This window comes from Mastigoproctus giganteus, chromosome 3 (assembly GCF_048544385.1).
Source record: "Mastigoproctus giganteus isolate SK-2022 chromosome 3, ASM4854438v1, whole genome shotgun sequence".
NCBI lineage: Eukaryota > Metazoa > Arthropoda > Arachnida > Uropygi > Thelyphonidae > Mastigoproctus > Mastigoproctus giganteus.
In genome coordinates, this window is record NC_143577.1 from 75,319,256 (window position 1) to 75,336,686 (window position 17,431).

The 17,431-nt window shown below is 36.4% G+C and overlaps 1 protein-coding gene across 1 annotated transcript in view; it reads right to left on the minus strand.

The window, feature by feature from the left end:
* The window catches only part of ProRS-m (prolyl-tRNA synthetase 2-like protein, mitochondrial), a 293,464-nt gene that overhangs the window by 232,050 nt on the left and 43,983 nt on the right, over positions 1 to 17,431 (minus strand). The window contains exon 4 of the mRNA XM_090370015.1: positions 15,412 to 15,485. Within this exon, the coding sequence (XP_090226141.1) occupies positions 15,412 to 15,485 (74 nt within the window). The remainder of the gene's footprint in view (positions 1 to 15,411; positions 15,486 to 17,431) is intronic.

Below are 17,431 nucleotides of genomic sequence, written 5' to 3' on the forward strand. Positions count from 1 at the left end.
CACTAAACAGGCCATTTGCAAGTGTCCACATTTTTGACACTTGAGACATCTCAGAGGATTTGGTATGGGCAGCATAGATATACAGCTGTAATGGAATTAGGAGATGGTGGCAAGTTGAAAGTAAGGATAAGGTTTCTAGTTGGCACTAGATTGAAATCCCTATGCACAAATATTATATTTACAGCTGTGACTCCCAGTTCAGAACAAATTTCTTTCTCTGATACTTCCATAAGATCTGTCACAAGATTAATTTAGTGTCAGGGAGTAACTGTAATCAATATTCCCCTGATAGAGGTGGCTCAAAGAAGCTGTTCTGGATGCTTTTCCTTATTGGTTTCTATTAAAATATCACAATAGCACTGCTGTTTCACTTTTTTTTTTGCGACCCTGCAAACCCTTTCAAAACCTTCTGAATAACAAAGTGTAACATCTTCCAATAGTGGAATGAATTACCAGGAAGCATGGAGTAAGTCCTGCTGTTCCATTTTGCTGCATTAGTGATATTATTGTCAACTATATTAATATCTGGTAGGGACCATGGTGAAAAGAGTTGAAAGACTTATGGAATTTGCAGAATCTCGAGGATTGACAGTAATGAACACTTTTTCAAGAAAAGGGTGAACAGAAAGTGGACATGGAAGAGCCCAAATGGATTAACAATTAATGAAATCGACTTCATTCTCACTAACAGAAGATATATTGTGAATGACGTTACTATCCTGAACAAGGTAAATATTGGAAGTGATCACAGAATGGTAAGATGCACACTTGATATAGATGTAAGAAAAGAAAGGAAAAAACTGACTCGAGTAAATAATACGAAGGTCTTTGAGATAACAGAAGAGGAGAAAAAAGCAGTATGTACTGGAAATTAAGAACGAGTGAGAGCTTCTGCAGACTGCTCAGGACCGAGATATCAACAAGGAATATTACAACTTTCTGAAAATGATAAAGCCAAAGAAACCTATAAGTAAAAAGAAATCCAAAGAAAAAATTAGTCAAGAAACACTTGTCATGACGAACCAAAGACAACAAATGAAGAGCAAATGTGGTCATAAGCCAAGGTCCCAAAGAATTAGAGGAAAATCTTAGTCAGTTATGCAGAGTTAGTAAGGATTTTGGACTAAAGATGAATATGGCTAAAACAAAAGTAATGATGAACAAGTATGCCACAGAAATGGATATAATGATTGAAGGAGCAGTAATTGAAAAGTTGGAGTCATATACTTATTTGGGACAAGTCATTGGCTGTAATAATGATAAATGGCTGGAAGTCAAGAGAAGAAATTTTGGATGGATAGCATTCAGGAAATATAGTCACATACTGAGGAGCAATATCCCAATTTGTCTGAAACGTAAAATAATGAACCAATGTATATCCCCCACCATGACTTATGGAAGTGAAACTTGGGCACTCATCAAAAGAATGGAAGAGAAGCTGAGAACGACACAGCAAAGAATAGAATGAATTATATTGGGAATCAGACTGTTCAATAAGAAGAAAAACTCATGGATTAGGCAGAAAATTCAAGTAAAGGACATTTTTATTAAAACTAAAGAACTAAAATGGTCTTGGGCAGGAAACTTAGCTCAAAGACATGATAAAAAATGGACTAAGAAAATAACAGAATGGTACCCAAGAGGAGCTAGAAGAAAACCTGGAAGACAACAACGGAGATGGACAGATGAAATTCATGAGTTTGTGGGTAGTAAATGGATGGCCACTGCACAAAACAGAAGGAACTGGAAAGTTGTTGGAGAGGCCATCATCCTGCAATGGATTGAAAATGGCTGATGATGAGGGTCCATGTTGGAGTCCCAGAAGAAGTTTTGATTATCAGAATATTCACAAATGGTTTTTTTTTTTTTTTTCCAGTTCAGTATCTACCATGGAGTCCAAATGGGCCCACCAAGAAATAAATTTATTCAGGAATGCAACATCAGGTCTATCTAGACACCATACCTGTATCTCCACCAGCCTGAATCCTGTTTCTCAGACCATGAGAGTAGGGGCATGGCATTGACACAGTTGACTCTCAGGAGAATCCACTAGCCATTTGATCCTGGGTGACAAATATATCAGACAAAAACATAAATAAATACTGTACACAATAAGGAGGTTATGTGCATCACAACAAATAATATCTTCAGTAATTAATCGATTTTGAATTTTTCTTTTAAACATAAAAAGAAAGGCACATGAAATGAACAACTGGTTGATATTGGTACAATAATTGAACCATCTATTTGCATTATGGCTGGGGTTTTTCTTAGCTCCAATCACACTCTCTAGAGAGTGCTATAAAAGCTGTATACACGATTCACAATTTCATGTTTTTTGCTTATGTCAAAGTTATTTTATTTAGTTTAGTACTTTCCACAAGAAGAAAAGGTAAAATTTTTTTAAGATTATGCTCGCTGAATTTTAATTCTTCAGTTTGTGAAAAACAAAACATCTCTAGTGTGTATCTACTGATAACATGTTGCATAAAAAGTATTTTTCTATGAAATTTTACCCTAAAGAATTATTAAATTGGATCCACAGCCTGAACACTGAGAAGGAAAAGGATGGACAGATAGTTGAAATAGGACCAGGGTATGTTTGCCAGGGACAAAAGATGCTGACGTTGTAAAGCAGATATCATCTTTTAAGGGCACAAAAGGTGATATCGTTGTATATGTTGGCACTAATGACATTAAGTGTGGGAGATCTGCGGATTTACTAAACAAGTACAGGTCAATGCTGAAAAAAAGTCGTGAGTTAGAATTAAATTTGAAAGTGTCTGCAATCCTGCCCAGACACGACAGGAGGGAGTATATGACGAGAGCCTTGTCAATCAATTCGGCTCTGAAGAGATTGTGCAGGGCCATGGGGTAGTATTTTTCTCAGAAAGGTCTGTGCTTGTTAACAGCAGAGATTGCTTCTACAGGGATGGGATACACTTAAATAGAAGGGGTGCAAGAATATTTGCTGATGCTATCGAGGCAATGTTAGGTGGGTCAGAAAACTGCTAATTTGGGGGGGATTCACAGACTAATAGATTAACAGTAGCTGCTGGCAAAGGTGGAAATGATTCTTGTACTGCTTCTATTGGAATGAGCAGCAGCCCGGAAAGCCAGTTGCTGGGGATTTTGGGAACTGCTGGAGGTCATGAAACAAGTAAATACATGGGCTGTGCAAGAGTAACTAAGAGTAAGAACAGGTGCATATATACTTGCATGTACACCAATGACAGGAGTACAGTAAATATATTTGATGAGTTTGAAGTGCTGGTTAAGACATCCAAGGTGGATATTGTTGGGATATCTGACACATGGTGAACACTCAGATATAAGGGATGCAGAATTCGAATTTGGGGAGTACAATGTGTACAGAAAGGATAGACAGGATAGAAAGGGAGAAGGGGTTACGCTGTTAATTAATAAACACATCAAATCTAAGAAAGTGCATCCAGTTGACATAGATGGACAGCGCGATGTTGAGTCAGTTTGGTGTGACATAAGCATTGGGAAAGCAAAAATGAGAGTTGGAGTTTGTTATAGGCCTAATGAGTCTGATGAGTATAATGAGCAATTGTGCAGAAAAATAGAGTGGGCCAGTAAATTAGAGTGTCTTATAATGGGAGATTTTAACTTCACAGATATAGACTAGAACTTGTGGATTGGTCACTTGCACACTAGCAATGCTTTTGTAGATTTATTGGATGATTGTTTTCTACAGCAGCATGTTAGAGAGGCAACAAGAGGGAGTAACACTCTTGATCTGATTATCAGATCAAGAGTGTTACTCCCTCTTGTTGCTGGCTGGTTGTTGGCTGTTGTTCGGTTTTTTGGCACAAAAGCAACTTTGGCCATATTGCACTTATCTATTAATGTTTAGTGACAAGGACATTTATATTTCTTAAATATGATTTATATCTGGTCAAAATATCCTATTAATTTTAAATAAGTAAATATATTTTCAATGTTGTAGTTATCGCCTAGGATTTGTGATAAGGTCAGAGAATCTTGGAAATTTATAGGAAGATGGAAGGCTGATTGTTGCGCCATGTGGTATTGTGTACATTCTATAAGGAAATGTTTTACAGTGAGTTGACAAGAACAGTGAAGGCATTCTGGAGGATTTGCTTTGGTGAGTAAATAATAGTGCGTAAGATGTGTATGTCCAATGTGTAGTCTGGATATAATGACTTCTTCATGCCGATTCTTGCGAAGACTCGATTTCCATGGCTGTAGTTCATGTTTTATTTGAAACAGTTTATTGTTTGATTCATTTTGCCACATTTGTGACCACTGAGTGTGGAGAAACTGTTTTATGATAGGTCTGTAATCGGTATATGGAACTTTGTAAAGCCTTTGGTTTGTGTTTGTTGGATTCTTTGCTGCTCTATCAGCTCTTTCATTACCTTCAATGCCTGTATGTCCTGGGATCTAACAGAATTTTACTTGCCTCATTTTGCTTTTAAGTTTCACAAGGTAAGCTTGTATCTGATAGAGAATGGGATGTGATGGAGTCTATCTTTGTTGGAGAGCATGTATTACACTCAATGAATCTGTGTATATGAGATGTTTTAGAAGAGGGGAAGAAGCTATGTATTTTAAGGCTATTTGTAGGGCGAATAGTTCAGCAGAATAGCTATTGCATTGGTTTGGAAGTTGTTTTGAGAGAACAGTGTGTGGAAAGACCACTGCAGCACCAACTTTGGTGTCTGTTTTAGAGCCATCTGTATATATATGAAGGTATTCCGAGAACTGTGATGCATGGGCTGCATGCATCTGTTTTATGTTGACATTTGCCAGACTGCTTTTTCCCCATTGTTGAAAATAAGTGTCACAGTTTGGCATGAAAGTGTGCCATGGTGGAATATTTATGCTATTATCCTCATGTACATTGTCAAAGCTTAGGCCCCATTTTGAGATTGTTTCTTTTAGTCGTATTCCGGCTGGTTTATTTACTGTGGGTTTATTGCTGTAGAGGATTTCCCACTGTGGATTGAAAAGATACTGCCAAGTAGGACGATGAGGAAGACTTCGGATTTTAATTGCATAGTTTAATAGCAGCATTTGCCTCCAGAGATATAATGAGAGCTCATGAGTCTCTGCATATAAGCTTTTTATTGGTGATGGTCTGTATGCACCTAAAGAGATTTGTAAGGCGCTATGATGTATGGAATCAAGCCATTTGATGGCACTTGGTCTGCATGAGGTATACACAGGGGCCCCATAGTCAAGTCTTGATCTGATTATAGCATGGTACAGGTGAAGAAGTGTGAGCCAATCAGCTCCCCACTTCATTGCAGAAAGAACTCTGAGAATATTTAGTTTTTTTTTGATAGGTTGTTAGGAAGTATTTGATGTGTTCCAAAAAGTTAAGTTTTTTATCAAGAATCAGGCCAAGGAAACGTATACTATTTGCTAGAGGTATCAGCTGGTTTTCTAGTTTTATTTCTGGATCTGGGTGCATTTTTTATTTTCTACAGAAGTGTATGGCTATTGTTTTTTGTTGAGATAATCTGTAGCCATTGTTTTTAGTCCACAATTCTATTTTGTTCACTGCACTTTGTAATTGTCTTTCTATCATGTTCGTGTTTTGTGAATGGCACGAAACAGTAACATCATCTGCATAAAGGAATGTTTCAACTGTTTTTGGCAGGTCTTTTATAATAGAGTTTATTTTGATGACATATAGGGATGCACTCAGCACTGGGCCTTGGGGTACTCCTTTCTTCCTGTGTGTATATTTGTGACAGATTGTTTTGATATTTTACCTGGAAGGTTCTAACTTTCAGAAAGTTTTTTACCAAGAGTGGTAAGTTTCCTCACAAACCAATACTGTGGAGATCTTTAAGAATGCTGTATAGCCAGGTAGTATCAAAGGCCTTTTCTATATCAAGACTGATCATTATTAGATGCTCATTCCTTAGAAAAGCATTGCGGATATTTGCTTCTGCTTTTATCATGGGGTCCAGAGATTATCTGTTTTTATGAAATCCGTATTGATTTATGTTAAGTACGTTATATTTTTCCAGAAACCAGGTTAATCTGTTGTTCACCATTTTCTCGAGGATTTTCCCACGGCAACTTGTTAGCACTATTGGTCGATAATTTGTAGGGATCGTATGATCTTTGTCAGGCTGTAAGGAAATTATAAGGGAGTGAAGCCAAGAATTTGGATAGTAGTTTTCCATATAAATTCTATTGTGTAGCATAAGCAATGCCTTTAGAGAATTTTGATTAAGTTGTTGGATCATTTCATAGTGAACTCCATCAGGTCCTGCTGCACTCTTCCTAGACTTAGCCAGAACTTTTTGTAATTCTTCTATGTTGAAAGGTTGGTTATATGGAAGTTGTTGGTTGGTATTAAAATTTAGTCTGCATTTTTCAGCTACAGTTTTCATTTTCTGAAAAGATGGCGTATATACCGATACTGCTGATATATTTGCAAAAGTAGTTGCCAGTAAGTTTGCGATTTCATTGGGGTTGGTTATCTCCTGTCCATTCCAGATTATTAGTGGAGTTGGAACTGAAAGAAATTTCCCATTTAGTTTTCTGATTTTGTTCCATATGACATGGGTATCTCTATTTTTGTTAATTGTGGAGGCGAAACATATCCATGATTCCTTTCTACTTTTATGCTGAAAATATCTAGCTTTGGCTCTGGCTTTTTTAAAATTTATGAGATTGATGAAAATGGGATATTTTCAGAAGAGATTCCAAGCTTTATTCCTCTCTCTTTTGGCCATACTGCATTCTTCAGTCCACTATGCTGTGTCATGTTTATGGTATTTTCCAGATGACCGAGGAAATGTAGCTTCAACTGCCATTAAAATTTGGTTTGTGGCATGAGATGTAGCATTGTCTATGGGCTGAGTGGTGATTATTTGTTCGTCTATTGCTGCAATTGTTTTATATTTAGTCCAGTCAGCTTTACGGAATCTCCATCTTTTTTAGCCATCGTGAAGTGCAACATCATTTGTTAGTATTTTGCAGACCACAGGAAAATGGTCACTATTTAGTGGATTATTCAATATTGACCATTCAATCAATGGATATAGGACAGGCGAACATATGTATATGTCAATTGCAGAAGCTGTTCCAGTGGACAAATGGATGTTTTTTTTTTTTATTATTTATTTGGTAGTTGTTGGTGCATCGACTTCTATGGCCATAATGCACCTCCCAAGGTTTTTGCAGTACTTTGTTCCAAGCCCGAGGCGGGATTCAAACCCGCAACCTTTGGGTTGCTAGGCAGGCACTTTACCCACCCAACTAGCCCGGTCGGCTGCAAATGGATGTATGTCTCAGTTCCAGTATTAAGGAGAGAGAGGTTTTGCTCTTACAGTAATTTCTCAATCAATTTACCACGTTTGTCTTGGTGATGGGATCCCCATATGGGATGGTGACTATTTAAATCTCCCATGATACAGACTGGAGGTAGGAGCTGGGTTACTAACTCTTCCAATTCTGAAAGAGAAAATTCTTGATTTGTGGGGGGGAGGTAGAGTGAGACCAGTGAGAAAGTAAATTGTATTGAGACTCGAACTGCAACTGCTTCCAAAAAAGTTTGTAGTTGGAGGCGTTTACACGGAATTTTGCAATCAATTAAGATTGAAACTCCACCATGAGCTCCTCCAGAAAATCGTCAGTCTTGTCTATAGGTACCGCAGTGGTTTACTGCTGCATTTATTTGTGGAGTTAGGTTAGTTTCTTGAAGGCAGACGCCTACCGGGTGATATTTATCAATTAGGTTGCGAATGTCATCAAGGTTACTGCAGTAACCTCGACAATTCCACTGTATTATTGTGTGCATTATATTGGCTTTGTATTTGTATTTGTTTCTGACTTTTTATGAGTGGGGGTCTGCTTGGATCACTCAGGCTTTTTCTCTTTTCTGGGGAAGATTGGGTGAACTTCCATCTCTTTCTCAGCATGTATCTCTAAGGTTGGTTCTTCTGGGACTTCTTTTTCACATGTATCCATATGATCATGGGTAGGGAGTTTGTCATCTATATCTATGTTTTTAGTATTTAAGGTTGGCCGTGACATAGAAGGCATTGTTGGCGGAATTGTAACAGGTGTATTTATGGCTTGATTAGAAGTTGAGATGAAGATGATTTTGCTGATGGAGCTAGAATTGAGCGAGCCCAATCAGAAATAGAGATGTTTGGTGGGACTGTAACGTTGGTTTGAACTGAAGTGGTAGTGGTGGTGGTGGTAACAGCAGTTATCTGTTTATGCTATTGGACAGTTGCTGCATATGAGCGTGTTATTGGCAACCGAATGGTTGCCTCTACAGTTTGGACACTGTAAGGTTTGTGCAGAGCATTCGGTATGGATATGGTCTTTAGATCCACACGAAGCACATACAGCAGTTCCTCGACATACTGTCTGTGAATGCCCAAATTTTTGACATTTATAACATCTGATTGGGTTTGGTATATATGGTCGGACACGACTGTTCAAGTATCCGGCTTTTACAGACGTTGGTGGATTTGGCAAGTTGAAAGTTAATATAATGTTTCTGGTTGGAAGTAGTGAACCATCCTTTTTGATTAGTATTCTTATTACCTGAATAACATTTTGTTCTGAAAGCTTTTGTTTAATTTCTTCCTCGGATACATGTAGAAGATCCCATTCTGTTACAACTCCTTTTGAGTAGTTTAAGGTGGCATGAGGTGACACTTCTATGGGAGTTCCTCCAAAGTGTTTTCAATTTAAATAGCTTGTCAGAATGATTGGATTGTGTTGTTTCAACAAGCAGGTCACCTGATTTTAGTCTGCGAACCATTTTTGGTGAGCCAGCGACATTCTCTAAACTTTTCTGGATCAGAAAAGGAGAAAGCTTGCTGACCGGCTGGTCAGTCAAAGAATGTATTATGAGGAAATGAGGTCAGATATTCTGGTCTGTATCCTTCTTTTGTTTCTTTGCATAGGAAGGGTTGTAATCTTCCTGCTCTCTAGAATGTGATGGGGCATTGATCCCGCAAGAGTCAGTATTGGTATGTTCCATCTTTGCTCCTTTTAGCCCTTGGCAGAGAGACTTTTCTGCCAAGAATTCCGGCCCCGCCACGGGGCGGCAGGAGCGGTGCCTGGTGTGACCAAGCGAAGAGTAATAGTGGTTAGTAATATACTATGAGAAAATAAAGAAAGGTGGCTTTCCTTCCTTGCTCTGTACAGGGGCTTTTGTTACGAGAGCTGTTATAAAATAAATAGATTTTTTAATGATAAGGACAAAAAGGAACTGTAAATCGCACTGGAAGTACAGAGAAATCGCTTAGTCACAATCACTTGGCACCCCGGCCCTCTTATTGCTTTTTGATAATTCTTAATGCATGATTATTCATGCATTAAGAATTTACAGATAAAGGAACCACTAGGTGACAGTGATTACAGTGTACTGATGTGGGATTTACTTAAAGATGCATCTACCATCAGGGGTAAAGGGAAGAGTTTTTTGCTTTCGTAAAGGCGACTACAGTGGTCTCAGAGATTTTTTAGGTTCTGTATAGTGGGACCACCTGATGATATTAGCAACAGCAATTTCTATATGGGAAGCATTCAAGGAAGTAATTTTGGAAGATACTAGGCTTTTTGTTCCAACTAAGAAATACTGCTCTAGGTTCAGGCCCACATAGATGTCAGATGAACTAATGAGACTCGTGGCAGAGAAGAAAAATACATGGGATGCAGATAAATTGTCAGGCGACACAGAAGCCTATGGTAGATACAAGCTAGTTTGTAATCAAGTCACAAAGAAGGTTAGGATAGTGAAGGCAGATTATGAAAAATCTCTGGCAAAGGATGCAAAGAAAAACAGCAAAGACTTCTTTACTTATATAAACTCTAAAAGGAAGGGGATGAATCAGATTGGTCCAATTAATATCAATGGTTTGACTGTAGATGATCATTCTCAGATAGCTGCCAAACTAAATGAGTATTTTGCATCTACATTCACATGTGAGGAGTTATTCAAGGAGGAGAGGGCTAGATGTTTATCAAACTCTAACAGGGAGTTAAATGATTTTGTAATAACTGAGAGCAAAGTGGAGGAGAAATTGTTGAAATCTAACATAAGAAAGGCACCTGATGTGGATGGGATTTATCCAGTTATATTAAAGGAGGCAGCAAAGGAAGTAAGCAAACCCTTAGCCATAATTATAAGGGCATCCCTGGACTTGGGGGAAGCCCCCATGGAAATGTGAAAATGTATCTCCAATGCACAAAGGGGGATCATCAAAGGGTGACACGAGTAATTACAGATCTGTCAGTTTGACTTCTGTTCCAGGGAAAATAACGCAGTCACTGGTGAAAGAAGCATTGTAGGATCATCTAGACAAGACAGCAGTAATAGTTGAGAAACAGCATGGGTTTGTCAAAAGGAAGTCTTGTCTGACCAATTTGATTGGATACTATGATGTGGTCACAAAGGAACTGGATGCAAAAAATAATTTTGATATCATATACAGCTAGGCCTCGAATAACGCGAGTTACATTAACGCGATTTTCAGTTAACGCTAATTGAAAAAATTATACCACTTTACACGATGCGATTTTTATGCGATAGTTGAAAAAGATTTGAATCGCACGTTAAGCTTACCGCAAATCGGACGGGCAATAAACCAACGTTTGCCTGCTGCCCGCCTCGGTGTGTTCCATCAACCATCGGAAGAAGACGTGTTACTTGTTTGTTTCCTGCTAATAAAGTCAATAAAGTCACTTGTATAAATATTAAAATTTTTAAATGAGCCAGATGAAAATGTTACCGCGAAGGAGATAATGGTAAAAGAACTAGATGAAACCTTTCATATCACAAAGAACCTCAAACAAAAGGTGGTGAAGTTCTCTGCGATATTTATTTCACCAGGGCCCAGAGAAGATTGTTGTCGGCTATCGGAAATTGACTGATGAAAAGAGAAAGTCAACACTGTTCAAATATTTCCGCAACAGTAATTTCTTCATTGTGTATTTTATGTCAGAGGTTCCCAAACTTTCTCAGTTCATGGCATTCATGGCACCCTTAGTGTCTCAGTAATTTTTTTCAAGGCACACCAAGACCAAAAGAAATACCCAACAGTTCCGTTTAGTAGTTGGTTAAAACAACTTAACAAGAAATGTTGAAACTGTGAACTACCTCGAGCTAGTAGTTCGCATGGTGTCTGACAGATGTCGAGTATCGCTGTGTTTCCCTCGAAAATTTAAAATATTCAGTGGTGCATGGTTTGGAAACCGTGTTTTATGCAATAAACATTTAATTCCATAATTATTTTCATTATCTTTTACCTTGTATACTGTTAAAAAGCGATTTAAAAGGTATTTTTAAAATTCTTTATGGACATTCCAGAAGGTCAAAGACCAATTATAATTTTTCCTATTGATTATTATATTCGATTAATGCGTTTCCATTTTGCGCGATGCGCTCGCAGGACGAATTAATCGCGTTAATCGAGGCCAGCCTGTATTTGGATTTCAGGAAAGCTTTTGATACTGTTGCACATGAAAGACTACTGTACAAATTGGAGCAGTGTGGCATTAAGGGGAAGTTACTACAATGGATAAAATGATGGATGAGTTCAAAAAGACAGAGAGTGGTGATCAATGGGTACTGCTCTATGTGGACAAATGTTATTAGTGTTATCCCTCAGGGTTCAGTGTTGGTCCCATTGTTGTTCTGTATATTTATCAATGATATTGATGAAGGTATATCAAGCTTAATGTCAGAGTTTGCATATGATACAAAGGTTGGCAGGGTTGTTAATAACAGTAATGATAGTATACTGCTGCAACAGGATCTGGAAAAGTTGGGTAGATGGGCTGAGAAGTGGCAACTGAAGTTTAACATTGACAAATGCTAAGTACTACATATGGGTAGCAGTAACCCCAGAGAAATGTACCAACTATGCGGTGTTACACTCAGGGTAGTGGAGAATGAAAGAGACCTGGGGGTAATTATGCAGTCAGATATGAAAGTTTTCTGATCGGTGCAGACAGGCTGCCAGAGTAGGTCATGGGGTCTTGTCAATGATATACAGGAATGAATTTTTCTAGCAGGGATAAGGAGGTGATTATCTCCTTGTATAAGGCAATGGTCAAGCCACACCTTGAATTCTGTATACAGGTCTGAAAGCCTCATTTTAGGAATGATGTAGATTGCTAGAACGAGTACAGAGAAGGGCAACAAGACTGGTACACAGAAGGGAACAAAGGGGTGCTCTTATGAAGAAAGGCTTAAGTTCTGCAAATTACAGCTTCTGGAGGCGACTTGCGAGGTGATCTGATTGAGGTGTATAAGGCCTTGAATGGATTGAGCAGGCTCAATGCTGATGGGATTCTTTCTCTTGCTCAGATTAAGAACCTGAGCGGGCATATATTCAAACTGAGGAAAGGCAGTTTTAGAATAGATGTGCGGAAGTTTGCCATCAGCCAGCGGATAGTTGATTGCTGGAACAAATTTCCATCTGTTGTTGTGGAAGTTGAGCTTAAATAAATTCAAGGCAGAACTAGACAAACATTTGGAATGAATGGATCAGACAAATGGGAATGGGTTTTTTTTTTTTTTGGCTGATGCTGTATAAGCTTGCTTTCTTGCATCATGTGCCTCTACTAATGCTAAAGCTGCTGACATTAAATTAGCTCTTTATAATATGTCTTCTGATATTGAAATAGAATTCTATTCAAGTGGGATGGATTCTGAATCTCATTCAGATCCTGAATGAGATTCAGAATCCATTAGAACACTACAACAGATGCCAGTATTACTTGGAGTGATGGTTCTGCATAAATGAAATCCCTTCTATTTACTAAAAAGCAGTGCCTACTTGTGTGGAAAAAACACTTGATTCCTAAAAATATTACTGAGGAATGATATTGAATCAAAATCTGTAAAAAATATTATGTTACGCTAAAGGCACATAGAAAGAATCCTTGCAAATATGAAGCAACAGCAAAACCATTACTTTGATTCATCTCAGGAAGTCATCAATGAAGTGGAATCGTGGTTTCAGGCAAAAAGTGCGGACTTCTAAGATCAAAGCATTAAACAACTGATCCATAGATGGCAGAAATGCATTACTATACATGGAGAGTACATAGAAAAGGATTAAAAGTTCCTGTGAAGTTTCACCTTTCTAGGGCTATTATTTCTAGGTAAGGGTACGAACCTTTTGATATCCCTCTCGTACATAACACATGGAAATAAGTTGATACATTAAAACAAGATGGAATTTCGATGCATACAGTTTCACTCACCATACTGATTTAAAATTCTCCCTTATATTTTCATTAGCAGAGCAGTAATTGCATTTGCTGTAATCCTTAATATTATTTTACAAAAACATACCTTTTCACTCAGGCATGCTTTGGGATACATATATTCTAATTTTTGCATTAGTCTAATTCAAACCTTTAATTGTTTTCAGTACATTAACTCAAAAATAATAATTTAATATTTGCATGCAAAATCAAACCTTGTTCCATCCATAGATTTATTGAATTTTTTTTTTTTTTTTTTATTTCCTGCTCCAGTTTGGTGGCACTGCATAACAGTATCAGGTCATGCTACCCAAGCTGACCAGTTGCATTAAGCATGAATAATTACAAATTAAAGGAGAGAAGAAAAAAATGACTATTATTAAACCTTTTTTGCACAGGATTATACAATGTTTTAAAAAAGAAGGTAAGTAACAAATTATTTTAACTTTTAATTCTGCTATGATTTTAAGCAAATATATACAATCATTATTACAAATAATTTTAATGCAAGCAGAATAACATTATAGGCTACTACAGTGGTTTTCAACAGGGGTGCCATGTAATTTGGGTTTAAGTTACTTAAAACTTATTATTTTTAAAAAAAATTATATGTTTATTTCATTATAAAAAGGTGTACAGTATCTTTTTAATTTTATGGCAATCTATAATTGATGTTTACTTAGTACCTCTATATATTTTTTAATATTTTATATATATATATATATATATATATATATATATATATATACACAGAGAGAGAATCGAATCTAACAGGCAGAAAATTGAGTAGGGGTGCCCCAAAATAAAATAAGTGACTTAGGGGTGCCGTTATTAAAATAAGGTTGAAAACCACTGGCCTACAATGTTAAAATTATTCGTGTGGAATGTAACTTTCCCTATTATAAAATACAGGATATCCACAAGCCTCCTATGCAAAATTAAAATCTTATTGTGTGAATAGGATAGAGGATATCATCATGTTTTTAATGACCAACCAGAAAATATGCACACTGCAGTACATGATAGCATAATTACAAAACTTTTATCAACCATGCAAAGGTGCAATGCATACTTTGGTTCAACAAGCTGCAGTCTACCACCGTTATGAGTAAATTTCAAAATTGATTTAAAAAGAAGCCAATAAGCAGATCTACAGTTCTGCAATGGTACAGAAAATTCATAAAGGATAGCATTTAGTGTAATTATACCAGCTGAGGGGTGGGCAAACGAAAGTCAGTAAGGAAGCAGTGCAGCTGGTTTAAGGATATTTGATGCAAAGCATGGGAAATCCATACAACATGCTAGTAATGAGTTCATAACAGGCACCTTGTGTGGATTTCCCAGGTCAAGGTCAATGGTGCGTAACATGTTATGTCTCCATCTGAGGATGAAACCATATGTTACAGCTTGTACAGAGGCTGTCAATCAATGATAAAACCAACAAAATTCTATCAATAATTTAATTTTGCTGGTAAATTCTGCCACAATTTTAGTTTTGTGATTATGCTGCCATCTGCTGAATAAACTTGATTATATCTTCTATCACCTGGAAGTAGTTTCAGGTTGGTATCAGCACACAATCTTTCTCTCTCTCTTTATAAAACTGAAACAATAATGTTTCAGTTTTATAAAGGTTTGTGAATATTGTACAAACTGTGCTCCAAGTAGTCTTCTTGAGTGCTCATTTAAAATTGCTTTTTTAAAGGATACTCAACTTATTTTATTTTTTGTTAAATGGAAGAAACAGTGATCAAGAAATTTTATATTTAAATATTTAAAATAACTACAGCTCAATGTAGCCATAATTCTTTTAAATATGAGTAGTTAGACACCAAAGTGTGGTACACTATGTGTTTGATTTGACTGTAGTTCAAGTCCACATGACTGATAGAGTAAACTCTTCTTAGTGGTTGTGCCACTAAGAAGAGTTTACTCTGGTTTTTAAACAGAATTTTTTACAGAATTATAGAATTTTTTTATAATTTTTAAAAAAAATAGTATAATGAAATAAACTGGATTTTACATGCAATTACATGAATAAAAAAATATATATATAGTAAAAACAATACAATCTGTATACTTTCTCTCTCTCTCTCTCTCTCTCTCTGAGATACACAGTTTCCTTTTTAGCAGTTAAAACTAAATATTCAACTAATCACTTACGGGTGCTAGACAGAACTCTGCTGAGTCTCGGCCGTGCAGCTTAAATAATTCTTTATCCATATCAACCCAGCGACCTAAAAGCAAAAACTGTCTGTAATATTATAGAAACTGTATTCATGTATCACCCACTATCCTCCAATATGTACTGAGACACATCAAGTTTGGAAAACAATGGCCCATTCCACAGATCTTATGCCAATAATTATACACCCCTGCATGACAAATAGATGGAAATACTAGCCTTGAGGAATATATATAAAAGGACAGCAGAAACAGAAGGCATCTAAAGGCATGAAAAGAGATGAGGAAAGATCTAGCCCAATGGTGAACAACAGAAAAATTTAAAACTCAACAATACAATTCTTTATAAAGAAACAAAATTATTTTTGTTAAATGGAAGAAATATTAACGAATCACATATACAGTTAAAAGCATAATTTAAAAAAGTATAATGAAACAAAAAATATATATTTAAATTCTATGAAAATTAATGAGTGCTAGATCTTATAATACTAAACTGGAGCCAAACTTAAATTTCAATTCTTTTCAATTTCTATATAATAAATTTACCACTTATGTGACCTCTGAGTTCCCCATGAAATTTTCAGTGTGGCCTGATGGCAAAAAAAAAAAAAAAAAAAAAAAAAAGTTGATTTATACCAAGGTTGGACAAACCTATGTTCATCTGCAGGCTGAATGAAAATTTTATAAATTACCACAGGTTGGTTATATATATGGGTATTGCACAACAATCATGTCCCACTGATTCATGGTTCCCTTTTCACTCCCTAACATTACACGTGAGAAACAGGTTTTGCTAATTTGCAGGAAAGTAGTGAATTGAAGTTCAGTAAATTATTTGATCACTTGAGATAAACATATATTTAAAACACTTTGAATATTAGAACTCTTTATTGTCATCTGATATTTTATTAAATACTGTTATTACTTCTGATACACTGTATTTGTCATACAACTGGAACTACCCATAATGCTTCGGTTACTATACATCTGGCGATACAATTCCAGAATGCTTACTTGTTTGTTTGTTTGTTAGATATATGTACACATAGCTACATACTGTTTCATTTGTTTGGCACTCTATTATGTTATAACTGTAAATGATTAATTGTATAGTCCTCTGCTGTGGTAAATCCAGTGTATAAAGAGAAAATTTATTTCTTTGTGAGATTAGAAGCTAATGTGCCTTATAAATAAGAAAGAAACACTAAAACCATTCTTTTGGTTTTGCTTTTGATATCATTTCAGCAGTTTTGTGTGCATCAACAACGAACAACTATACAGAAAAATAGAGTGGGCCAGTAAATCAGAATGTCTTATAATGGGAGATTAACTTTACAGATATTGACTGGAACTTGTGAGTTGGAACTTATTTACTTACAAATAATAAGTAAATAAGGGACCTGGCAGGGAATAGATCTGTTCAATTATGTTAAGAGAGGCAGCAAAAGAGGTCAGTCATATAGTAACAAGAGTTTTCTGGATTAAATGGATGACTGTTTTCTACCAGCACAGGAAAAGGGCAACAAGAGAAAGTAATATACTTGATTTGATTATCAGCAGTCATTTAAGCATTAGGAATCTCCAGATAAATTGCCAGGTGGTAGTGATTAAATGGTAGTGAAATATTTTGCTTTCATAAAGGTGATTATAATGGTCTCAGACTGCTTCTAAATTCTATTCAGTGGGACCGACTGATGACATTACCATCTGTAAATTCTAAATGAGAAGCATTCAGGGCAAATATTATGAGACAGTATTCAAGGCCTGACTGGATATATGACTGGATGTCAGATGAAGTAGCAAGAAATAAAAATACATGGGATGCATATAAATTATCAGGATACACAGAATCTGACATTAAATATAAACTAATCAGCAATCAAGTCATGAAGAGGTTAAGAAAAGTTACGGCAGATTACAAGATGTCTCTGTCAAAAAAAAAATACAAAGAAAAGTAGCAGACTTCTTTAGTTGTGTCGACACTAGAAGGAAAGGG